Source organism: Balaenoptera musculus, chromosome 11, assembly GCF_009873245.2.
Source record: "Balaenoptera musculus isolate JJ_BM4_2016_0621 chromosome 11, mBalMus1.pri.v3, whole genome shotgun sequence".
Taxonomy (NCBI): Eukaryota; Metazoa; Chordata; class Mammalia; order Artiodactyla; family Balaenopteridae; genus Balaenoptera; species Balaenoptera musculus.
The window spans coordinates 57,754,635-57,781,046 of record NC_045795.1 but is presented as its reverse complement, the minus strand read 5'-3'; the positions used below and the strand labels follow the sequence as shown (position 1 = coordinate 57,781,046).

At 41.1% G+C, this 26,412-nt stretch overlaps 1 protein-coding gene across 2 annotated transcripts in view; it reads left to right on the top strand.

Moving 5' to 3' along the window:
* Nucleotides 1-20,885: 20,885 nt before the first annotated feature.
* Nucleotides 20,886-26,412, top strand: part of ABHD5 (abhydrolase domain containing 5, lysophosphatidic acid acyltransferase) — a 50,038-nt gene continuing 44,511 nt past the window's right edge. The window contains exon 1 of one of the 2 annotated variants that reach the window (XM_036868949.1): nt 20,886-21,065. In XM_036868949.1, coding sequence (XP_036724844.1) covers nt 21,019-21,065 — 47 coding nt within the window. In that variant the 5' untranslated portion in view covers nt 20,886-21,018. The remainder of the gene's footprint in view (nt 21,066-26,412) is intronic. The other variant, XM_036868950.1, reaches the window with a different exon arrangement.

Here is a 26,412-nt window from a genome sequence, read left to right as displayed (position 1 = left end):
GGGAGGAGAGAAGATGGCGGAATAGTAAGACGCGGAGATCACCTTCCTTCCCACAGATACAGTAGAAATACATCTACACGTGGAACTGCTCCTACAGAACACCCACTGAACGCTGGCAGAAAACGTCAGACCTCCCAAAAGCCGTGTGGACGAAAGGCTCTTGGTGCTCCAGCCAGGCATCAGGGCCGTGCCTCTGAGGTGGGAGAGCCAACTTCAGGACACTGGTCCACAAGAGACCTCCCAGCTCCACGTAATACCAAACGGCAAAAATCTCTCAGAGATCTCCATCTCAACATCAAGACCCAGCTTCACTCAACGACCAGCAAGCTACAGTGCTGGACACCCTATGCCAAACAACTAGCAAGACAGGAACACAGCCCCATCCATTAGCAAAGAGGCTGCCTAAAATCATAATAAGGCCACAGACACCCCAAAATACACCACCAGACGTGGACGTGCCCACCAGAAAGACAAGATCCAGCCTCATCCACCAGAGCTCAGGCACTAGTTCCCTCCACCAGGAAGCCTACACAACCCACTGAACCAACCTTAGCCACTGGGGACAGATACCAAAAACAACGGGAACTACAAACCTGCAGCCTGTGAAAAGGAGACCCCAAACACAGTAAGATAAGCAAAATGAGACGACAGAAAAACACACAGCAGATGAAGGAGCAGGGTCAAAATACACCAGACTTAACAAATGAAGAGGAAATAGGTAGTCTACCTGAAAAGAATTCAGAATAATGATAGTAAGGATGATCCAAAATCTTGGAAATAGAATAGACAAAATGCAAGAAACATTTAACAAGGACGTAGAAGAACTAAAGAGGAACCAAGCAATGATGAAAAACACAATAAATGAAATTAAAAATACTCTAGATGGGATCAATAGCAGAATAACTGAGGCAGAAGAAAGGATAAGTGACCTGGAAGATAAAATGGTGGAAATAACTACTACAGCGCAGGATAAAGAAAAAAGAATGAAAAGAACTGAGGACAGTCTCAGAGACCTCTGGGACAACATTAAACGCACCAACATTCGAATTATAGGGGTCCCAGAAGAAGAAGAGAAAAAGAAAGGGACTGAGAAAATATTTGAAGAGATTATAGTTGAAAACTTCCCTAATATGGGAAAGGAACTAGTTAATCAAGTCCTGGAAGCACAGAGAGTCCCATACAGGATAAACCCAAGGAGAAACACGCCAAGACACATACTAATCAAACTGTCAAAAATTAAATATAAGGAAAACATATTAAAGGCAGCAAGGGAAAAAAAACAAATAACCCACAAGGGAATCCCCATAAGGTTAACATCTGATCTTTCAGCAGAAACTCTGCAAGCCAGAAGGGAGTGGCAGGATATACTTAAAGTGATGAAGGAGAAAAGCCTACAACCAAGATTACTCTACCCAGCAAGGATCTCATTCAGATTCGATGGAGAAATTAAAACCTTTACAGACAAGCAAAAGCTGAGAGAGTACAGCACCACCAAACCAGCTTTACAACAAATGCTAAAGGAACTTCTCTAGGCAAGAAACACAAGAGAAGGAAAACACCTACAATAACAAACCCAAAACATTTAAGAAAATGGGAATAGGAACATACATATCAATAATTACCTTGAATGTAAATGGATTAAATGCTCCCACCAAAAGACACAGGCTGGCTGAATGGATACAAAAACAAGACCCATATATATGCTGTCTACAAGAGACCCACTTCAGACCTAGAGACACATACAGACTGAAAGTGAGGGGATGGAAAAAGATATTCCATGCAAATGGAAATCAAAATAAAGCTGGAGTAGCAATTCTCATATCAGACAAAATAGACTTTAAAATAAAGACTATTACAAGAGACAAAGAAGGACACTATATAATGATCAAGGGATCGATCCAAGAGGAAGGTATAACAATTGTAAATATTTATGCACCCAACATAGGAGCACCTCAATACATAAGGCAAATACTAACAGCCATAAAAGGGGAAATCGACAGCAACACAATCATAGTAGGGGACTTTAACACCCCATTTTCACCAATGGACAGATCATCCAAAATGAAAATAAATAAGGAAACACAAGCTTTGAATGATACATTAAACAAGATGGACTTAATTGATATTTATAGGACATTCCACCCAAAAACAACAGAATACACATTTTTCCCAAGTGCTCATGGAACATTCTCCAGGATAGATCATATCTTGGGTCACAAATCAAGCCTTGGTAAATTTAAGAAAATTGAAATCGTATCAAGTATCTTTTCCGACCACAACGCTATGAGACTAGATATCAATTACAGGAAAAGATCTGTAAAAAATACAAACACATGGAGGCTACACAATACATTACTTAATAACGAAGTGATTACTGAAGAAATCAAAGGGGAAATCAAAAAATACCTAGAAACAAATGACAATGGAGATACGACGACCCAAAACCTATGGGACGCAGCAAAAGCAGTGATAAGAGGGAAGTTTATAGCAATACAAGCCTACCTCAAGAAACAGGAAACATCTCGAATAAACAACCTAACCTTGCACCTAAAGCAATTAGAGAAAGAAGAACAAAAAAACCCCAAAGCCAGCAGAAGGAAAGAAATTATAAAGATCAGGTCAGAAATAAATGAAAAAGAAATGAAGGAAACAATAGCAAAAATCAATGAAACTAAAAGCTGGGTCTTTGAGAAGATAAACAAAATTGATAAACCATTAGCCAGACTCATCAAGAGAAAAAGGGAGAAGACTCAAATCAATAGAATTAGAAATGAAAAAGGAGAAGTAACCACTGACACTGCAGAAATACAAAAGATCATGAGAGATTACTACAAGCAACTCTATGCCAATAAAATGGACAACCTGGAAGAAATGGACAGATTCTTAGAAATGCACAAACTGCCGAGACTGAACCAGGAAGAAATAGAAAATATGAACAGACCAATCACAAGCACTGAAATTGAAACTGTGATTAAAAACCTTCCAACAAACAAAAGCCCAGGACCAGATGGCTTCACAGGTGAATTCTATCAAACATTTAGAGAAGAGCTAACACCTATCCTTCTCAAACTCTTCCAAAATATTGCACAGGGAGGAACACTCCCCAACTCATTCTACGAGGCCACCATCACCCTGATACCAAAACCAGACAAAGATGTCACAAAGAAAGAAAACTACAGGCCAATATCACTGATGAACATAGATGCAAAAATCCTCAACAAAATACTCGCAAACAGAATCCAACAGCACATTAAAAGGATCATACACCATGATCAAGTGGGGTTTATCCCAGGAATGCAAGGATTCTTCAATATACGCAAATCAATCAATGTGATACACCATATTAACAAATTGAAGGAGAAAAACCATATGATCATCTCAATAGATGCAGAGAAAGCTTTCGACAAAATTCAACACCTATTTATGATAAAAGCCCTGCAGAAAGTAGGCATAGAGGGAACTTTCCTCAACATAATAAAGGCCATATATGACAAACCCACAGCCAACATTGTCCTCAATGGTGAAAAAACTGAAACCATTTCCACTAAGATCAGGAACAAGACAAGGTTGCCCACTCTCACCACTATTATTCAACATAGTTTTGGAAGTGTTAGCCACAGCAATCAGAGAAGACAAAGAAATAAAAGGAATCCAAATCGGAAAAGAAGAAGTAAAGCTGTCACTATTTGCAGATGACATGATACTATACATAGAGAATCCTAAGGATGCTACCAGAAAACTCCTAGAGCTAATCAATGAATTTGGTAAAGTAGCAGGATACAAAATTAATGCACAGAAATCTCTTGCATTTCTATACACTAATGATGAAAAATCTGAAAGTGAAATTAAGAAAACACTCCCGTTTACCACTGCAACAAAAAGAATAAAATTTCTAGGAATAAACCTACCTAAGGAGACAAAAGACCTGTATGCAGAAAATTATAAGACACTGATGAAAGAAATTAAAGATGATACAAATAGATGGAGAGATATACCATGTTCCTGGATTGGAAGAATCAACATTGTGAAAATGACTCTACTACCCAAAGCAATCTACAGATTCAATGCAATCCCTATCGAACTACCACTGGCATTTTTCACAGAACTAGAACAAAAAATTTCACAATTTGTATGGAAACACAAAAGACCCCGAATAGCCAAAGCAAACTTGAGAACGAAAAATGGAGCTGGGGGAATCAGGCTCCCTGACTTCAGACTATATTACAAAGCTTCAGTAATCAAGACAGTTTGGTACTGGCACAAAAACAGAAATATAGATCAATGGAACAGGATAGAAAGCCCAGAGATAAACCCACACACATATGGTCACCTTATCTTTGATAAAGGAGGCAAGCATATACAGTGGAGAAAAGACAGCCTCTTCAATAAGTGGTGCTGGGAAAATTGGACAGGTACATGTAAAAGTATGAAATTAGAACACTCCCTGACACCATGCACAAAAATAAACTCAAAATGGATTAAAGACCTAAGTGTAAGGGCAGACACTATCAAACTCTTAGAGGAAAACATAGGCAGAACACCCTATGACATACATCACAGCAAGATTCTTTTTGACCCAGCTCCCAGAGAAATGGAAATAAGAACACAAATAAACAAATGGGACCTAATGAAACTTAAAAGCTTTTGCACAGCAAAGGAAACCATAAACAAGACCAAAAGACAACCCTCAGAATGGGAGAAAATATTTGCAAATGAAGCAACTGACAAAGGATTAATCTCCAAGATTTACAAGCAGCTCATGCAGCTCAATAACAAAAAAACGAACAACCCAATCCAAAAATGGGCAGAAGACCTAAATAGACATTTCTCCAAAGAAGATATACAGATGGCCTACAGACACATGAAAGAATGCTCAACATCATTAATCATTAGAGAAATGCAAATCAAAACTACAATGAGATATCATCTCACACCGGTCAGAATGGCCATCATCAAAAAATCTAGAAACAATAAATGCTGGAGAGGGTGTGGAGGAAAGGGAACCCTCTTGCACTGTTGGTGGGAATGTAAATTGATACAGCCACTATGGAGAACAGTATGGAGGTTCCTTAAAAAACTACAAATAGAACTACCATATGACCCAGCAATCCCACTACTGGGCATATACCCTGAGAAAACCATAGGTCAAAAAGAGTCATGTACCAAAATGTTCATTGCAGCTCTATTTACAGTAGCCAGGACATGGAAGCAACCTAGGTGTCCATCGACAGATGAATGGATAAAGAAGATGTGGCACATATATACAATGGAATATTACTCAGCCATAAAAAGAAATGAAATGGAGGTATTTGTAATGAGGTGGATGGAGTTAGAGTCTGTCATACAGAGTGAAGTAAGTCAGAAAGAGAAAAACAAATACAGTATGCTAACACATATATACGGAATCTAAGGGAAAAAAAAAAAAAAAGGCCATGAAGAACCTAGTGGCAAGACGGGAGTAAAGACACAGACCTACTAGAGAATGGACTTGAGGATATGGGGAGGGGGTGGGGTGAGATGTGACAGGGTAAGAGAGTGTCATGGACATATATACACTACCAAATGTAAAATAGATAGCTAGTGGGAAGCAGCCACATAGCACAGGGAGATCAGCTCGGTGCTTTGTGACCACCTATAGGGGTGGGATGGGGAGGGTGGGAGGGAGGGAGATGCAAGAGGGAAGAGGAATGGGAACATATTGTATATGTATAACTGATTCACTTTGTTATAAAGCAGAAGCTAACACACCATTGTAAGGCAATTATACTTCAATAAAGATGTTTAAAAATAAATAAATAAATAAATAAATATTAAAAAAAAAAAAAGACTTTATTCAGTTCTATCCAACCCAAGTCTACAAATAATAAATATCTACTATGTGTCCTACACTGTCCTCACTTTCACAGAATTTATAATCTTGCACAGAAGAAAAACCTACACAAGATGACTTAAAAAGCAAGCTAAAACGATAACAAGCTTAATGTCATAAAGACATGCTGTAAAACTTTATGAAACTCCTCCTCTAAGAACAGCCACGTGTTCAATTGTGCATTGCATGTTCTATATCACAGTGGAAGGGGCACCGTTCATATGGTAGATGTTGCAGGTTTGTAATTTATTACAACATTTTTTTGAAGATGGAAGCAAAGTGCCTTGAGAAACGATGGGGCTTTTCTTCTAAACTAGCACAGAGATGTCACAGGGGCTATAGGCAGCCTTAGCAAAGTCACTTGGAGCAGGCAAGATGATGAATTTCTTGAGAGCGGAGACTTTCTCCTATTCAGCTTTGTGCGAACAGGTTTACCGAAGTCTTAACCCATTGAGTTATAAATGTGAAAAATATTTTAATTTTTTCCAATCAGGCTTCAACCTTTCTATGGTTGAATCTTCCTGGCCTGACCCTTAATAACATCAGAAGCAGATTCTATCTCCCTCCTTCCTACAGCACAGCCTAGAGCTGGCTGTTGCAGGACTGCTTCGTATCTCTCTTTGGTTCTACTCCTCCAGAGCTGAAAGGGGGCCAGGACTATAAATAAGGCAGTATTTCTTACAAAACAGCCTTTTTTTTTTAAAAGAAGATTTAAATTAATGGAAAAACATCTCACATGCTTAGGTCAGAAGGTTTAAAATTCTTAAGATGGCAATAACCCCAAATTGATCTATAGAGTCAATGTAATCTCTGTGAGAATCTCAGCTGCCCTTTTTTTTTTTTTTGGCACAAACTGATAAGCTGGTCCTAATATTCACATGTAAAGGCAAGGGATTCAGAATAGCCAACTATCTTGAAAAAGAAGAATAAAGTTGGAGGGTTCACACTTCCTGATTTCCAAATTTCTTGCAGTAATCAAGAGAGAGTGATACGGACATAAAGATAGACATATAGATCAATGGAATAGAATTGAGAGTGCACATATAAACCATTACACTTACAGTGAGTTGATTTTCAACAGGAATGCCAAGAAAATTCAGTGGGGAAGGAATAGTTGTTTCAAAAATTGGTGCTCAGACAACTGGATATTCACAAGCAAAAGAATGAAGTTGGACCCTTACCTAACACCATGTAAAAAATTAACTCCAAATGAATCACATATTCAAATCATTTGGGGGGCTATGCAAATATTCTAAACGTAGATAATGGTGATGGTTTTACAACCCCATGAATATATTAAAAACCACTGGACATTACACTTTAAATGGGTGAATTTTATGGTTTGTGAATTAAATCTCAATAAAACTAGTTTAAAAGGATTTAAATGAGTTACCAGAAGAAAATAGAGTTGGGGCTTCCTTGCATCCATTTCCCTTTTCTATCTGCCCCTCAGTTTCCTTTATTAGGATTACCCTTCAATTATTGCATAGGGTTTTTTTTTTCAGGTATAAGTTTTCATTTCTCTTAGGTATATATTTAGTGCATAGGGCTTTGTGGGGCTGTCACTGAAGGTCTCCTCCTCCCACTACCCCCTCTGCCCAGCTAAAGGGAAGGTATTTGACCCAAGTCAAAGCAATTCGTTGTTCCTGCCTTGGAATGTGAATCTTGAGCTGAGGAATAGACACTGAAAACTAATTTAATTCCATCTGACTCGTAGCACTTGCCCATATTCTTCTTACTATCAAATGGCTACTGAGGATCTTTCTGGAATCTAGGACAGCCTTTATTCTAACCCCATTATCCAGCCTCCCATCTATTCTATAGCCCCTGGTATCCTTCAGGTACCTTTCTTCTTGCTTACGATGGCCCGAGGGAGTTGCTATGATTGAAGCCATAGAACTGAACTGGTACAGAGAGTGTCAGTGCCTCACAAATTTCAACTTTGAAAGAGCTATGTTTTTATTTATTGTGTGGGAAAATTTGAAGATCTAAACAAATTACACAGCCCTTAATTCTTTCCTATAAGATGTGTATTCAATCTGGACATTTTGATGTTTCTTCCCAGGGTTAAACATAAGTATTTTGTATTTATATTTGTATTTTGATTTTTCTTCTTTCTCTTTTGCCTGCTGGTCCCACTTCCACCTAGGTAAAACACACCATAAGCGCACACAACTGCTGCTATTTAAGTAGTCCTTGGAAACAATATGAACTATCATAATAGTACAAGTTATATTGGAAATATTAGCTTTAAGATTGCCTCTAGAAAATTTGAACAATCAAGATGAATATATCTTAAGGTGTATTTTTTAAACTCCATGGGAATGGACAGTTCATCACGGCACAGGAAGGATCATAAGCTAATATTTAAAAAAAACCTATTAAAAAAGATCTAAAGTCACAAAGCAAGTCATTGAAGAAAGAGCAGCTGCTTGGATCAATACATTGTGGTGTCTTTGTACAATGGATAGGAACATCTACAGGAACTATAATCACATGAAGAAATGTTGTGTGAAAAGAGCCAGACACCAAAGCTCATATTCTGATGTAAAGATCAAGACCAGGGGCTTCCCTGGTGGCGCACTGGTTGAGAATCTGCCTGCTAATGCAGGGGACACGGGTTCGAGCCCTGGTCTGGGAAGATCCCATATGCCGCTGAGCAACTAGGCCCGTGAGCCACAACTGCTGAGCCTGCGCGTCTGGAGCCTGGGCTCCGCAACAAGAGAGGCCGAGATAGTGAGAGGCCCGCGCACCGCGATGAAGAGTGGCCCCGCTTGCCGCAACTATAGGAAGCCCTCGCACAGAAATGAAGACCCAACACAGCCAAATAAATAAATAAATAAATAATAATTAAAAGGTGCTAAAAAAAAAAAAAAAAAAAGACCAAGACCAGGCAAAACTAAACTGTGGTATTGTAAGTTAAGAGAGGAGTTACCTTTAGAGAGGAGGGGTAATGACTGAGTGGCATGCGGGGGAGGTATTAGGGATGTTTGGAATGTTCCATTTCTTGACCTGGGTGGTGGTTTCATGAGAGTTTCCTTTATGATAAAGCATTGGGCTGGATATTTGTTTTGTGCACTTTTCTGTATATGTATTTCAGCAGAAAAAATTTTAAATGAGGGAAAAAAGGTAGTATCTTTTAAAACTTGTTTTTTTTTTTTGGTTTTAAAGAAAAATCTTGGCTTTCTAGTACTGTGATTCTTAAGGCAGCTTATTACCGAAAACTCAATAAATTTCTCTTTATTAACTGTTCTGTCACCCTTTTCATTTACTTTCCACTCTCTTTATCAACACCTCTCTAAAAACATATTGCTTCTGCTCAAGGACAGAGTATGAGGCACCAGCGAAATTCTCAGGATTTACTGTTTGGCCATAGCTCCAACTCTGAGAATTCAACCAACTAGTTTAAGGGTGATTATATTATTCAAATCATTGTGAGTAAAGTTGGGTAATGCACTCTCTGTAACCAACATGGGGCGCTGACTGCTCTCTGAAAGTTTACTTTTATATTTGCCAACCTGGGGATGTTTAATGATACAATGATAAAGAGTTTCTAGCATGTGCTTTCAGTGTAACTTACTGGGTTTTTTGTTTTGTTTTGTTTTGTTTTGAGTACATTTTTAATCTAATAACTCCAAACAAGCAAGAGCATGCATAGATGACAAAAAAAATATTAATGTAGTTTATTTACATGTTAAAGAACAATACTATCTTTCTGTCATAGTTTCAGGGTTTTTAAATTCAAATCCTGATTTGTACGCTCTTCAAAGTGCAAACATTGGTCTGGGAATTAAACCTATATTTTGAGTACTTCAAAAAGAAGTACTTGGGCTTCCCTGGTGGCACAGTTGTTAAGAATCCGCCTGCCAATGCAGGGGACACGGGTTCAAGCCCTGGGCCGGGAAGATCCCACATGGCGCGGAGCAACCAAGCCCGTGCACCACAACTACCAAGACCACGTGCCACAACTACTGAAGCCTGAGCGCCCGGAGCCTGTGCTCTGCGACGAGAAGCCACTGCAATGAGAAGCCCGCGCACCGCAAAGAAGAGTAGCCCCTCTTGCCGCAACTAGAGAAAGCCCGTGCACAGCAATGAAGACCCAACACAGCCAAAAAAAAAAAAAGTACTTAACGTCTCTTTGTTTTCTTTCTTGCAAGAGAAAAAAACGTCTTCCACTTGAATAAAGGCTAAACTGCAGTGATAATTCAAAAATTAAGAAAAGATTAAGAATCACAGTTAAAAGGAGAATGAAACATCTCATTCTGGATTTGGGGGATTGAACTGTTAGCTTGGCAATCACTTTTTCTGTAAGTTGTTAAAATGGTTAAAAATTAATATGAGAGACCTAAATTCTCTCTTGCTTTGGAATTCAACCAGGATTCTATATATTTTGTCTAGAGATAATTGCTTTCTTTTCTTTTCTTTCATTTTCAACCAAAAAAAAAGATAATGTTATGCTGACAAGGTACTCATGAGGAGAAAAATACAGTGGCTATATCTACATACGTCTTTATCGTAGATATTAATCTATCATCTATCATAATCAAAGCAAATTTTTAGTTTATTTTTAAATGAAATTCTATGGTCTAAATCTGGAGATCATTCCTAATTTTCTAACAGGTTGGAGATTTTACGGTTTTAAGAGCTACATTGTTATTTAGCAGATTTTGTGATATTTTTACATAATGTTTATATAACTACACCAACTTGATTTCCAAGTTTCCAATTAGGGTGAAAAATAATCCATCTGCTCCAATCCTCAGAAGTGAAACTGGGCAAAAACAGAGGATTCAGCATTCTTATAATTAAATGGCCCAAGTGTATAACTGATTTACAAATGTAATTGATAGCTGAGGTCTCAGTTGTTCTAATTTACTAGTTACAGCATTACTTGCATGGGCTGACTGGCAATGGGAACAGAGTCTCTGGCTGGTGACAGTCATATTATGGCTCTAAAGTGTATCTTTAGCTGGTAGACCAGTGATTATTGCTTCCCACTAAGAAGGCCAACAAAACTAGTCTTGTCAGGTTCATAGATAAAGCCATAATTGCTAGCTCCTTTCAACTGCTCTGCAATAGATGCAAATCTGTTACCACTGTTAGAAACACAACTCCAGGAGAGTGCCTTAGCCGTGGGGGTGTGGTGGGATAGCCTTTTATCAACTCACTGTCACTTCACGGGACAGCCACCATCATGCTAGGACACATGACACAAAGAGACAGAGAAAAGTCCTCTTCGTTCTCTCTGTATAATTGTTGGTAAGCAATGGAACCTCTCTAATCCCTGATTTCTCTTTTGTATGGTGGAAATTGTATGAGCTGTTGAGAGCGATGGAAAGATCAGTTGGCTTAATCAGGTAGCATTTTTAATTCCTTGCAGGTGTTATTTAAATCTGGTTGTAACTCAGTCAACTAAAAGGGTTTATTTGGCCCCCACAGTATATAGATTACAATAAGGTTCTAAGTACTTCTGGGACTTATAAAGGAAGTATAAGACACATTTCTATTCTCAAGGAATTATTATACTTCAGGTGAGATAGGACCAACCCCAGTGTAAGTTGGTAAGCAAACTAATGAAAGTATAACCAATTGCAGCCACTGACTAGGACTCTGATGTTCCTCCAATGCTCTGTGACCAGATTCAGATGTGATGAACAGGAAGGTCTACTGGACTCCAGGAAGGAAAACTGGGCATGTAAGATGGGTTCACTTTTGAGAGTTTAATTATTTTGGTAAATCATTTTAGCATAATCTCATGTTACAGTGTAGTTTTTGTTTGAAAGGTTTGTACTGAAAAAACAAATTTTTATTACAAAAAATGATAGATTCAACCTCATATAGACATGTGTCATCACTAAAATTATCCCTTTTGTTTACATACAACTTCCCCCCAAGAAAATAATGCACATATGTACATAAATGATAGTTTAAATGTCCAGTTTTGGGAGACTAATTCATTAATAATACAAAAGTATCAGAGAGCAATATACACATTGCACGTGCTACAGAACTCGGAAGATATTTAATAATAGCCCATTTTCCTCACCTGCAGCTGAAGAAATTATAGTAAATCAGAGACTACACAAAAAAACAGAGGGTAGCTAAGCAACACATTCAAATTTCAAAGGAGAAAAGCCCTAAATTTAGCTATTAAATGTATATTCATCAGCACAGCAAAAAAAATCTTCATAAACTGATTTGCAGCATCTATTAAAATAAAATAAAAATCCAGAGTAGGTTATATTGCCTAGGTGAAATTCTTGAAGCTAGATATGTGTTGTGAAGCTGCAAGCCATCTCTTCTGGTGCAAGCCTTCCTGGATTGCCCGCTCCATTAATCTCTATCAGAGAGTCCCATTTTCTCCTAGAAAATTTGCTTAATAATCTGGATTGTGCTTATGTGGGTGTGTTATCACTTTGTGATAATCATTATGATCTGTGCTGTATACTTCAACCTAAAAGAAATAAAGCCTTGTGAGACTCACTTTCATAAATCATTACCACATGTGCTTGATCTAATAACCAGGTCTCTGTCTTTCCAGTGCTTAAATGTGCTAATCTATACCCGTGTACCTTTACAGAAGGTTGTTTTACCTTTGTCATCCATTGCTTTGTGTATTTTTAGTTGACTTGTGTTTATTCCCTCTTCCCTGTGAAAACTTAATTTCTTGGCCTGCCATCTGCTTTGTATTGATAATTCTCCTACACTGAGATAGAGTAGGCAATGGTGTGTTGGTAAACCAGCTCTCAGAAGAAAAAAAAAAAGAGCCCTGATTTGAAGTGATTGCCGATTTCTGGGGTGTAAATACTCCCAATTTCAAAGTCTCGCAAGGTTTAACATCCAGCTCACAAAACTTTTTTTTTTTTTTTTTTTTAGAAACAATACCCATAACAATTATTACTTTTTTTAAAAATTTATTTATTTATTTATTTTTGGCTGCTTTGGGTCCCCATTGCTGCGTGCAGGCCCTCTCTAGCAGCAGCAAGTGGGGGCCACTCCTCGCCGTGGTGCACAGGCTTCTCACTGCGGTGGCCTCTCCCGTTGCGGAGCACGGGCTCTAGGCGCGCAGCCCTCAGCATCCCTGGCACGCGGGCTCAGTAGTTGTGGCCTGTGGGCTCTAGAGCACAGGCTCAGTAGTTGTGGCTCATGGGCCCAGCTGCTCCACAGCATGTGGGATCCTCCCAGACCAGGGCTCGAACCCATGTCCCCTGCACTGGCAGGCAGATTCCCAACCACTGCGTCACCAGGGAAGTCCACAAAACTCTTGAATGTTTAACAGTAGAAGCTTGTGAACCGACAAGAGCCAGCTCCAGCCATACAGGTAAGCAGTAAGGTCTTTGCTAGTTTTGCACTGACTCAGAACAGCGTTTTCATTAACTGCTTATTCACTCATACCACCACAAAGTTCCCCCAGCTGCAGGCATACAATCATAACATATTTCAGCGTGGAATCAATGATGGGTGAAAATTGTTCCCTCCGTGCATCCCTTCAGAGTTAAAGCTAAATACCAATTTGCTGAATTACTTAGAACCAAGTATTTATTGCATTACAAACAGATATTTCCTACTTGTCAGAAAACGTAATAGAGCCAAGACACCCACTGCTGTTTGTTTTCTGCCATAAGTGCAGACTAAACGGAATGGACATCCAGTAAACTGTTTTACACTGAAGGATGCATTTTCAAAATGGGGAGGGGGTAAATAAACAGGCAACATAAATGTCAGAGGGAATTATGGGTATGAACACCTTCTTTCTACTACTGTATAAACTGGCCCCTGCTAAAAATGTCAGTGGCATAATAACTACATAGATGAGTTTTGCTCTTGGCAGTTGAAACACAGAAAGGCCACTGACATTTGCAGTGTCAACAATTTGGAGGGCAACATTTTTCCTGGTTTATGAGAATGCCTATTAGTTCAGCATGGACTGATCAGGAAAAACAACTAGAATAAAAGTTAAAAGATGTGGAATAGTGTGAGAAAAATCCTTTCTAAAAACACTGATTCTACTGAAAATAAAAATCTAGGACTCTTCAATTGTAATCAAATGAAGTGGAAGGTGGAGAAAAGGGACACCATTAAAATTCCCTCCCCAGATCATCATGACTTCAAATTTCCTGGGGCCAGGGGACATGACTGCAAATTGAATGCTAGCCCCTCTGGCTTCTTTTCCTCTCTCTCTTTCCTGCCTCCAACGCCAATGGCATTTGAGGTTGAAATTGGACAATCACGTCTATGACTTCCCTCTCTATCCACACTTGGGTTTCCTAAGAAGTCATGAAAAATATCAGAAACACATTAGAATGGGAACCGGTATAAGCATGGAAATTATTTCAAGGGTTATGCCTACCTGATTTTTGATCACGTTGATGGGGAGATTTGGTCTGCTGTACGTTTGGATACTCACCCACACATCTACCTTTCTAGTGTTGGAACCTCTATAAACCATGGTGACAGAGGAGGGGACAGCATCATGCAACTCTCACTCTATCTCGCTTGTGATCTGTCTCATATGCGTGCCTGTGCTAATCTTACCTCTCACACCTATCCTTTCCCTACCATTCAGCTCACTTCTTTTTTGCAGTGGTGTGTTTTTTTTTTTTTTTTACAGAATGGAAAGGATGCATGAAAGTGTTTTTATAGCTACTTTATTTATTTATTTATTTTTGGCTGTGTTGGGTCTTCGGTTCGTGCGAGGGCTTTTTCTAGTTGCGGCAAGCGGGGGCCACTCTTCATCGCGGTGCGCGGGCCTTTCACTATCGCGGCCCCTCCCGTTGCGGGGCACAGGCTCCAGACGCGCAGGCTCAGTAGTTGTGGCTCACGGGCCCAGCTGCTCCGTGGCATGTGGGATCTTCCCAGACCAGGGCTCGAACCCGTGTCCCCTGCATTAGCAGGCAGACTCTCAACCACTGCGCCACCAGGGAAGCCCTGCAGTGGTGTGTTTTGAGAGTAGAGTTTCTGATGAAAGTTTTCCTGTTGTTACTGATCCCTATAATAGTGGTGTAAAGACCATCAAGTTATAACCTTTTCACCATTCTCAGTACCTAAGCCAAATGTCATGCTTATCATTAAAGAAAAATGAAAACGAATATCACAGTTTGGAGTCTGGAGGAAGCAGTCTCTGAGATAATGTTCAGGGAGTGCCCTCAAGATCACACCTGTGGAAAGGAGGGGGAAAAGTGGGATCCGACAGAGGGAGAAGTTTGAGCTGTGATGTAGGCTAGACAGCCTCAGCCACAGGGAGTTCTGGAGCAGAAATGGCTCATCAGAAATATCTCACTTTGGTCCTTTAGTATCTCTACCTCCATCCTTCATTAGACGTGAGCCTTCCTCAGAAGGGCATGACCTTGGTGAGGCAGCTCTCTGTAGCTGATGTGCTCCCTGAAAGGACTGTAAGCTGGGAGCTTTTCCACTGAAACTCTCACAGCATCTGGGGTAATAAGTTCTTCCTTGAACAGGGGTTTGAGCACCCCACCTCCGTGTGCACCACTACAAATCTCCTAACCCAGAAAAATACCTATCATCATTCACACATCAGACATCCTTTAAAAGAGCATAAGAGGTTACCTAGTATAAGTAGTTCACTTATATGTGGACTCTAAAATGATACAAATGAACTTATTTACGAAACAGAAACAGACTCACAGACAGAAAACAAATTTATGGTTACCAAAGGGAAAAGGGGGGGCAGATAAATGAGGAGATTGGGATTAGCAGATACAAACTACTATACACAAGATAGATAAACAACAAAGTTCTACTGTAGAGCACAGGGAACTATATTCAATATCTTGGAATAAACCATATGAAAAAGAATATATATTCTGTTCACCAGAAATTAATATAACACTGTAAATCAACTATACTTCAATTAAAAAAAAAAATAGGAGAAAGAAAAAAGAGGCTACCTAGTAATACATTAAAAACCATTGGTGATTTCAGGACTTCCCTGGTAGTCCAGTGGTTAAGAATCTGCTTTCCAATGCAGGGCACAGGGTTTCGACTCCTGGTCGGGGAAGTAAGATCCCACATGCCGCAGGGGAAGTAAGATCCCACATGCCGCAGGGCAACTAAGCCCATGCGCCGCAACAAAGAGCCCGTGCGCAGCAATGAAAATCCTGCATGCCGCAACTAAGACCCGACGCAGCCAAAAATAAAATAAATAAATATTTTTTAAAAGCTAAAAAAAACCATTGGTGATTTCAACAAATGATGTTGGAACAACTGGATATCCATAGGCAACTAACAAAAACTCTTGACCCAAACCTCTCACCTTATACAAATATTAACTCAAAATGGATCATGGACTTAAATGTAACATGTTAAACCATACAACTTTTAGAAAAAGACAAAGGAGGAAATCTTCAAGACCTCAGGTTAGGCAAATAATTCTTAGACAACACCAAAAGCATAAGCCATAAAACAAATCAATACATTGGATTTCATTAAATTAAAAAATGTTTTCTCTGCAAAAGCCCATGTGAAGAGGATAAGAAGACAAGCTGCATATGGGAGAAAATATTTGCAAACCACGTATCTGACAAAGGATTAGTCGCTAGAGAATATTAAAAATTCTCAAAACTTAATAGTTAGAAAATGGGCAAAAGACATACATGAACAGACATTTCACTGAAAAGAACATACATATGGCAAATTAGCATGTGAAATGACGCTCAGCATCACTAGTCATCAGGGAAATGCAAATTAAAACCACAATGGGGGGCTTCCCTGGTGGCGCAGTGGTTGAGAGTCTGCCTGCTAATGCAGGGGACATGGGTTCGAGCCCTGGTCTGGGAAGATCCCACATGTCGCGGAGCAGCTGGGCCCGTGAGCCACAACTACTGCGCCTGCGCATCTGGAGCCTGTGCTCCGCAACAAGAGAGGCCGCGATAGTGAGAGGCCCGCGCACCGCGATGAAGAGTGGCCCCACTTGCCGCAACTAGAGAAAGCCCTCGCACAGAAACGAAGACCCAACACAGCCAAAATAAATAAATTAATTTTTAAAAAAAAACCCACAATGGGACACTACTACTGGTCTATCAAGATGGCTAAAATAAAAAATAGAGACAACACCAAATGTTGGTGAGGATACAGAGAAATTAGATCAATTACATTTTGCTGTTGGGAACAGAAAATGGTACAGCCATTCTGGAAAATAATTTGGTGGTTTCTTTAAAAAATCTAAATATGCAACTATCATGTGACCAGCAATTACAGTCCTGGGCAATTATCCCACAAAAATGAAAAACTTAGGTTTACACAAAAACCTGTGCACAAACGTCTATGCCAGCTTTATTTGTAATATCCAGAAATACTGGAAACAACCCAGATGTCCTTCAACAGGTGACTGATTAAACTAACTGTGGAAAACTACTCAGCTCTAAAAAGGAATGAACTATTCTATTGGTTCACTTGACAACTTTAATGAATCTCCAGGGAATTATGCTGAGAGAAAAAAGTCAATTTCAAAAGGTTATACATTGTATGATTCCATTTATATAACTGTGGGGGAGGGGAAGGTCCTGGCCTTTCTCATGTGCATATAGAGGCATATAAAAGGAGGTTCCCCTCAGTATTCTAATAGAAAAAAAAGAAAAGAAAAATTAATGAGAATGCCTATGATTAAATAAATTCCAGTACCCCCATAATATGAAATACTGTGGTAGCAATTAAGAAAAATGAGGTAAATCTATATGCACTAATATGGAAAGCTCTCCAGAGCATATGTAGAAAAAGCAAAATCCATGAAATTGCCAAAAGTTGGTTCTTTGAGACTAATAAAATTGATAAATTCTTAGCTAACTGACCAGGGGAAAAAAAGAAAGTGCAAGTGAACAATATCAGGTTTGAAAAGAGGCTATCACTACAGAGCCTAACAACATTAGAAAGGTAATTAGGCAACATTACAAAGAGCTTATGCCAATAAATTTGACAACTTAGGTACAAAAAGACAAAGTATTCTACATTTTAAACAGGTAACTCTCAAACTATTTTCCATTTGGTGGAACTGCCAACCCTTCATGCTTTACTCCAGACTTTAACATCCGTCTCCTCATCAAACTCCTATCCTCACCCTCCACACACACTTTGAACACAACAACTTGGAACCACAGGACATCAGATGGGACCGTGGGAATTGTCTGGTCTCAAACTCTCATTTTCATAAATCTAGATCTTGCTGTCCAACATGGTAGCATTAGCCACATGTGGCTTTTTAAAGTTAAATTAATTAAAATGAAAAATTCGGTCACACTAGCCACATTTCAAGTGCTCTGTAGATACATGTGACTCACGGCTACTATACTGGAAAGTGGGGATTTAGAACGTTTCCATGATTGCAGAAAGTTCTAGCGGACAGGGCTGCTCAAGAGCTTTGTTATTTAAAGTGTGGTCTGCTGACTGGCGGCCGGAACACAGGCATTACTGGGAGCCGGTTAGAACTACAGAATCTCAGGCACCACTCCAGACCTACAGAGGCTGAATTTGCCATTTAACAAGATCCACAGGAAGTGTGGATGCAGGTTAGAGTCTGAGAAGCCCTAATCATGTGATTCCAAACCTCCCCAGGTCATACAGCTGACTGGTATCCAGCTCTTCCCTTGATCCAGCTACCATTTCCCCTTACTATCCCATGTCCTTATTATTTCCCCGCCACACTTGCTTTCTTACTCCGTTTAATCACAGCACTTTATCAACATTTACGGGGCAGCAAGGCCATCGAAGTCCTCAGAAAACCCTTCAGGCCCTTATCCTCATTCTGGTTTGCAAGTGCTAGCCTGGCAGCCTTGTGATAAAGGCCCAGCCCTCTCTGACAGCTGTGGTGGTGTTCAGCATTTCTCCTGGAGAACCACTGTTGAGGGGCTAGAAATTAAAGCCAACCTTGACACCAGTGGGGCACAAGTCATCAACTTCTATGGTACACTGGTATAATGGTGGTATAATGGTCTTGGTGGTATAACAGCAGCATTAGTTCTTTGGACGCCACAGCCCTGGGGTAGAGCAGGCAGAGCAGGCTATGAATTTGCCTTGATGAGTGTCACATCTGACCATCTGATGAGAGAGAGAGTTCAAAGTAGGCGCAAGTGATCCCCCAACATAAGTACTGCTTAATCAAAGTAACTGGTTAGTACGTCATCAAAAAGAAGTGGATTTGGAAAGAGGGCACCAGGTTGGCCTGGAACTCTGGGAGGTGTGCTCTCAGGGCACCACCAAAGTACAGGGAGGTAGTGATGGAGAAGGTCTGGCCAAGCAGTGACTGAGGGTGGTGTAGGAGGGGCTGTCCAGGTACAGGTTGCATCAAAAGATGTTGGTCTCACTGTCTCCCAAGAAGACACAGTCCAGGAACTCCAGGGTGGTGTGGCAGTCACAGTGGAGCAGCAGGCGTTCCCCCACTGCTGGCAGCACCCAGGGGCTGGGTGATACCAGCTTGCACTTCCTGCCATAGTCAAGGACAGCTCCTCCACCAGCAGCAAAGTGAAGCCTGGGCAGAGATATCCCCAGAGCTGGGGAAGATCATGAAATCCCATAGCCCTATGCACTGCTCTGTCAGTTTCTGGATAAACTCCAGCATTGGATCAATGATTTTTTTTTTAACTGTGCAGCAGTCATAGGCACCTATGAGAGTGGGCTCCAGGTCCACAAAGTCTTGAGGGTGAATACTTGCCAGTCCAAGTTTCTGAAGGTGCTGCAGGAGTTGCTGCCATATTCTTAGGTTTTGATACTGGACTCAGTACCACAGGGCTGGGACTGTACTCCATGCAGTAGAGTCCTCAATTACCTGTCTGGCCCATATAGAAAGAGGTGTCCCCACTATGGATATGGTCTGATAGGTGGAGATAGTCGAGAGTCAGTTTCTGCAGACACACTGCAAGTCTCTGGCAACACCATGAATTCCTGGAACGGTGTTTTCATATGTCCTAGTCTTCCCTAACATACTTATGAATTGGATCAAATACAATAAGAATATTCATTAGGTGTTGCTATGCCCAAGGGATTATGAGTTGCCTTTTTTCCTCCCTAAATCCCAGAAGACACCATCCCTATCCTCAAGGAACTTCCAGTGTAGTTGGAAGAATACTGATTAATGTCCATTGAAAAGCCCCAACAACTAGACAAAGCTGAGAATCTGAGTGTCAGATGAGTGATAGAAACTGTCTGGGTTAGGGGGGACTCAGAGGAGAGAAAAAGAGGCTGCAGAGAGGGAGGAGAGTTAGGGAAGGAGAGGGATGAACTGCGTCTAAAATAAAGGATAATATATTAGCGTAGGCTCCGTAAAGGAGCAAGCCCTACTTCAATCCATTGTTTCTAAGCGCCTAGAACAGTGGGGACATAGTAGGCAAACCGTAAATACAAATGAATGAATGGCAGGAAGTGATATAAATACAAAAGCAGGTAGTATCTGACGGTTAAAAGACTTGAAAACAGGTCAAGAAATGTTGATATTTACATTAGTGATGTCCTCTCAAGAACTCTAAGTACCTAAACGCTGACTCTTTACTCTCCTCCCGTGTGTACACAGCGCGGGGTGGATGGGAGTTGCTGGTTTTGGTCACTACAGTAACTCCAGGGTCTGGAGTAGTGTCCCGCACATCAGTGAATATCAACTGACTAAAGGGTCCTGTGAGTCGCCCTCTCCCCTAGGCCACCCACCTGCGAGGAAGGGCCGGCGGCAGGCCACACAGCTCCTCCATTACAGCATTTCCATTCGCTATTGCAGCATCTATCGAATACTAGATGGACTCTTTCAGGGCAAGGTCGCGCCTCATTCCCCAGGGAACTGCTAGGTGCCTGTCCAGTGCCCAGCACCTGACAATCAGTATCAGCGGACGATGCATTAATACGGTCACTACTGAAATTTGTTACCACCTAACTCTGCCGGGGGAATCTCACCGGTTCCTCCAAGTTGACTGCCCCGCCTAGCGCCCTCACCCGAGCGCATCGGACGGGAGGACGCATGCGTGACTGGTGGATGGTGGGGGGGGCAGGATGGCCCGGCACGCGCAGGCGCGGCCGCAGCGCCCGGTCACGCGAGGGGGCGGCCGACGCCTACGCGGGCGGAGGCCTTAAGGGCGGCGGCAGGTACCGACCTCCCAGTCGGCCTGTCAGCCGGCTTGGAAGTACGGCCGGAAGCTCGCGCGGCGACGGTGGCCATGGCGGCAGAGGAGGTGGAGGTGGACTGTGCGGACGCTAGTGAGAAGTAAGTGCGGCGGGGGCTGCGTCAGGCTCGGGCGCGCGGGCAGCGCCGAGGACTCTTTAACTCGCCCGGCGGCTCTGTCGTCCGGCCCCGGCGCGAATCCGCTCGGCGCCGGGAGGAGAAGCCCTGGCCTCGCTCTGCCCTCGGCGGGCGCCCTTCGGGTCTGAGTGTGACCCACGCAGCGCCGGGAGGCCGCTTGACCCCCGCGCGGAGGGGCCGCCGCGGGGTCGTGTCAGCGGCTCGGCGGGGCGGGCGGCGGGGCTGACCCGGCACTCAGTCCGGGCTGGTCGTCCGCTGAGGTCTCCTTCCGGGCAGAGACGGCTGCGGACCCCAGCCTTGCCCCAGCGCGGCCGGCGAGTGCTGACCGGCGTCCCTACACCTGACACTCGACTCACGGGAAACGGCTGAGTCACTCTGTCCACTTCCGAGCGCGGCTTCGGACCTCAGGTACGGGCTGTGCTCGGTCCAGCCCGGGGCGAGAACGAAAGTGCCACCCGGCCGAGCGTCTCGGGAGCCTGAGGAAGGGGCGGCGCTTCCTCGGGACAGTGTTGGATGGCGAGCCCAGGTTCACCCCAGAAGCTGCGGGAGGGATGGGGGTGTCGGGGAAAGGAGGAGCCCAGAATGGGGGAAAGGGGCTGGGGGAGTGAGTCTGTGGCTTGAGCTTTCAGAAAACGTTTAATTTACAGATATTTTATAGAAAGAAAATTAACACGATATGGGTAGCAAGTTAAGAGTCAATCTCTCAAATGGAGATCTTCCTTTGCTTCCAAGTGTTCTGGCGTTACTGGAGAGATGTGTGCGTTTGCTTCTCAGAAGACACATATGTGTAGGAAACTTTATGGAAGTGGGGGGACAGATGTCTAATGGGAAGCTTTTTTTTTAATTTTTATTTTATTGAAGTGCAGTTGATTTACTATGTTGTGTTAGTTTCAGGTGTACAGCAAAGTGATTCAGTCAGTGCATATATATATATATATATATTCTTTTCGGATTTTTTCCATTATAGGTTATTACAAGATATTGAATATAGTTCCTTGTGCCATACAGTAGGTCCTGTTGTTTATCTATTTTATATATAGTGGTGTGTATCTGGTAATCCCAAACTCCTAATTTATCCCTCCCCCCTTCCCTTTTGGTAATAAGTTTGTCTTCTGTGTCTGAATCTGTTTCTGTTTTGTAAATAAGTTCATTTGTATCATTTTTTTTAGGATTCCACGTGTAAGTGGCATCATGTGATAGTTGTTTTCCTCTGATTTAGTTCACTTAGTATGATAATCTCTAGGTCCATCCATGTTGCTGCAAACGGTCATATTTCATTAGTTTTTATGGCTAATATTCCATTGTGTGTGTGTGGATATACACACACACAATGTATATATATACCACATTTTCTTTATCCATTCATCTGTTGATGGACATTTAGGTTCCTTCCGTGTCTTGCAGCACTTGTAAATAGTGCTGCTGTGAACATCGGGGTGCATGTATCATTTCAAATTTGAGTTTTCATCTTTTCTGGATATATGCCCAGGAGTGGGATTGCTGGGTCATATGGTAGCTCTATTTTTAGATTTTTAAGCAATCTCCATACTGTTTTCCATAGTGGCTGCACCAATTTACATTCCCTTCAACAGTGTAGGAGGGTTCTAATGGGAAGCTTTTTGATATACAGATATACTATGTTTTTATTATTCTTTTCTACATGTAACTTCATGCACTTGGCAGTAGATGAATAGCAGTTAATTAGTGGAAAAATTAAATTGCTATGAACATTATTGCCATATTTCTCAAGGCCAGTCATTCAGATTGGAAAGTAAATAAACTTCTATGCTACCCCCCATATATGTTTAATATTTTGACAACAATTCTTTTTCAGATGTCGGGAGAAATTAGCATATGAAACATAACCTAAATGACAGAAGGGAATATAAAGTATCATGATAGACAGGGGTATTTGGAAAGATGACAGAGGGGAAAAGTTGTGAAATATTAGAAACTAGGTTCTTCCCTTGAGTTATGTTTATATGATGAATAGGTCCATTATTTTGGTTTGTTGATGAACTTCCTTGTTGAGGTAAGATGCTGCAGGCCGTGTGAATACAAGTCGGAAGCTGTTAGCTTGTTACCCTCTCCTTTGTCACAACATATTTGGCTCTCAGATTGCTTTTAGGAGGACTCTTTGGCCTCCATGTTGTTGTGGGACTTGGGAGTCCAGGGCACAACGGTGAAAGGAATTTGTGGTTTTGGGTGATAGCAGGAGGTCACTGGGGACAGACTACAAACTATCCTTAGCAGCTAACCAGCCGCAGTCCCTTGTTAGAGGTGGGCCTCCTTGGTGCTCTTGGCGGTACACTTGAGCAATGTCCAGTGTACAAACTGGTATGGCATTGTGAACTGTACCAAGCAAGTACCTGTTGCTGCTGGGTGTTCCCTAATGTGTTCATATTAAACCTTAAGGTCGACCCTGTGTGCTAGATATTACTGTTTCCATTTTTCAGGTGGAACTGCAACTGGGACTGCTGCTAGCACCCCACCAGCAAGTAGCAGGGATGGATTGGAGGCCCCTAGGTATCTGGATTTAGTCTAAGGAGCTTTCCCATATCTCTGCTGCCTCTCACCGCGATTGGGCCTACTAGGATGTTTGGTTCATGTTTCTTTTGCTTATTCCACTGATACTTCGTTATTTAATCCTTCATTGATACAGAGCTCACTTTAAAATTTTTTTTTAAATTGGTTAATCAACAGTAGAACTATCCCAAGAGCCAAGTGGATTGTGGGAAAACTGAAGTCTTTGAATCAAGTTCCCTATTCTCAAGACATCTCAGATTTATATGGGGCGATGACATTAACAAAGGAAACAATTATAAAAAAGGTCATCTGAAGGCTTTTTGGAGTATATGATTCTTGTTGTTTCCTTGTTCGTGAAGACAGGCATGCCTGGGAGCCATTTGGCTTTCAACATCTAACCCTTTTCAGTTGTAATACAGTTGAGAAAGCAATATGTAACAAGAGTTGGGTAGACTTCTGTGAATTGCTGCAAGGTTGTCCCAGAGAATAATTAAGTATCAGTTGAGTTTAGAGGAAGGCTGTCACGGAATTGCTGAGTTGCAGAGTAGACCACAGAGTAGCAGTTTGCAGTGGTGGTCCAGAGTTATTACTAAATTTTCAGGAATTTTGCCAACCATTGGCATCTTGAAATCAGTCATGGTGGTAGTACTTACACCATGGAAATCATCAAATAGTAATAAATAAGGGATTTTTTTTTCCCCTCCAGTGGGTTTGCACTACTGGATTTCATTAGAGTTTTACTGTATTTCTTTGCCTTGGAAGTAAGATAGAGAAGTCCACTCTCCTATCTTTTAAAAGACTTCTAAGATCAGTGACTCCTCTCTGTTGCCATCTCCCCTTTCCAAATCGTTACCTCCTGACTTCTTAAACATCACAGAACTTCTCAGTGCCACATCCCAGTGGGCTTTTATTTTTCTCAATACTTATCTTTCTTGGGTCCTTTTTAGTGTTTGATGCTAAAGATAGCTACTCCCTTTTGAGACTTCTAGTGAATGTCTGATAAGAGCCATCTTCCGACATTTTGCTTCTTGTCTTACCTGAGATCCCTAGTTAGTTTTATTTGTCCCCCCGCCCCATTCTCTAAATGGAGTCATTCTCCAATCTGTCTCCATCTATGTTTTCATTTTTGCCTTGTTTACTCACAGTCCTTTTAACTATCCTGTCTGTGGAGAGGGCTGAAATCTCCTCAGGATGGAGCAGTTCTTCAGTACTCTAGTGATGTTTCTAATTGCGTGCCAAATGTTTGCAACTGATTCCTTAAATGTAACAAGTCCAGACCAGAATCTCATTTGCACCGCCTTCCCCTGAACTAACAATACAAAAAGCTGAGTTCTTCCCCTTGACTTCCTATTTTTGTTAGGGCACTTCGGTATTTAATTTCTTCTGGTCATCCAGATTAAGAACTGTGGCACCGGCTTCCCACTCCCCCTCCCCTGCCTTCATTGCTCCAAATACCAACTCCTTTACCACGTCCAGTAGATTTTAAGTGAAACATCACCTTTCCATTCCCACTGTCACCTGGGGGCCACCTGGTTCAGATCCCCGTTACTCCCTTTTCTGATTTATTGCAGGCTTTAGTAATATGTTCTGTCCCTATGCTTTCAGTGTAATTTATTCGTTACTTTCACACCCCCAAGAGGCACAGTCTTGCTTGTAGCACAGCCACACACAGTGGCTTTATTATATGTCCTCAGCCTGACTTCAGAGCCCTTTACAGGCAGCATGGCTCCTGTCTTTGAAGTCTTATTTCCTCCCTGTGCACTGGGCTCTAGCCAAGCTGTGTCTTTCGTTGTTTCCTAAACATGTTTCTTGCTCACTTCCCATTTCCCCATGACTTGGTTCAAGTTGTTTTCTCTGACCCAAAATAGATTGTGATCTCCCTTCTCTAAAGGTCCAAGGTATTTTCCAAAACTTTCTTCATGGCATCTCCACCATGTCTTGTAGTATAGTTTTTCTATATTTGTTTTGTCAGCTCATTGAGGACAAAGCTTTTGTCTTATTCAAATGTCTGATAGAACCTAAAGGGGCATTACAAATAGAAAGCTTCAATACATTTTTAAGAATTAAACACTTTAACTATTGTAAACTCAGGCTGACACAAATATTAAGATCAAAAACCTAGTACTTGATTATTCATTTTGCAGTTTGTGATTTAAATTTTTTAATCCTAAAGTATCCAGAGTACATCAATAGATATATTCATAAGAAATTCAAAGTTTGAACTTGACTAGGATGAGTTTGAGCCATTAGGATCATGAACTTAAATTATATTGGAGGGGTTGGGAATATGATTCTTTTCCTTGACCTTGGATGAACCAACAGGGAACCATGCTTCACTGTTTTGCCTGTTCTCCAAAATGCCAATTACAGACCAGCAAATGCAGATTTCATTCCTGTGACAAAGAACTTAACAAAAGATTGTTAAGTCCCATGGATGGTACACTTAGTAAAAACAACACTGAATAATACATTTCAGAATTAAATGTGTCTCTGAATGAGTCCCTAAAGTCTGTATTATTTATAATAGCCATTCAGAAACATTGTTTAGTTAGATTTTTAGTCTGATTTCACAATTCTATAATCTCTCACTCCTGATCATGAATCATAAAAAAAAATTGTATAGAAAGATGATTTTATTAAAACTTATTATTCAGTTTGAGACTTAGAATTTTTAGTTTTTATTTTCTTTATCTAGTGGATGAACTTATTTTGGAATTAACACAAAATGTCACTTGGATTTATTAAACAATGTAAATCTAAAAGTACACATGTAGTTTTTTTAATT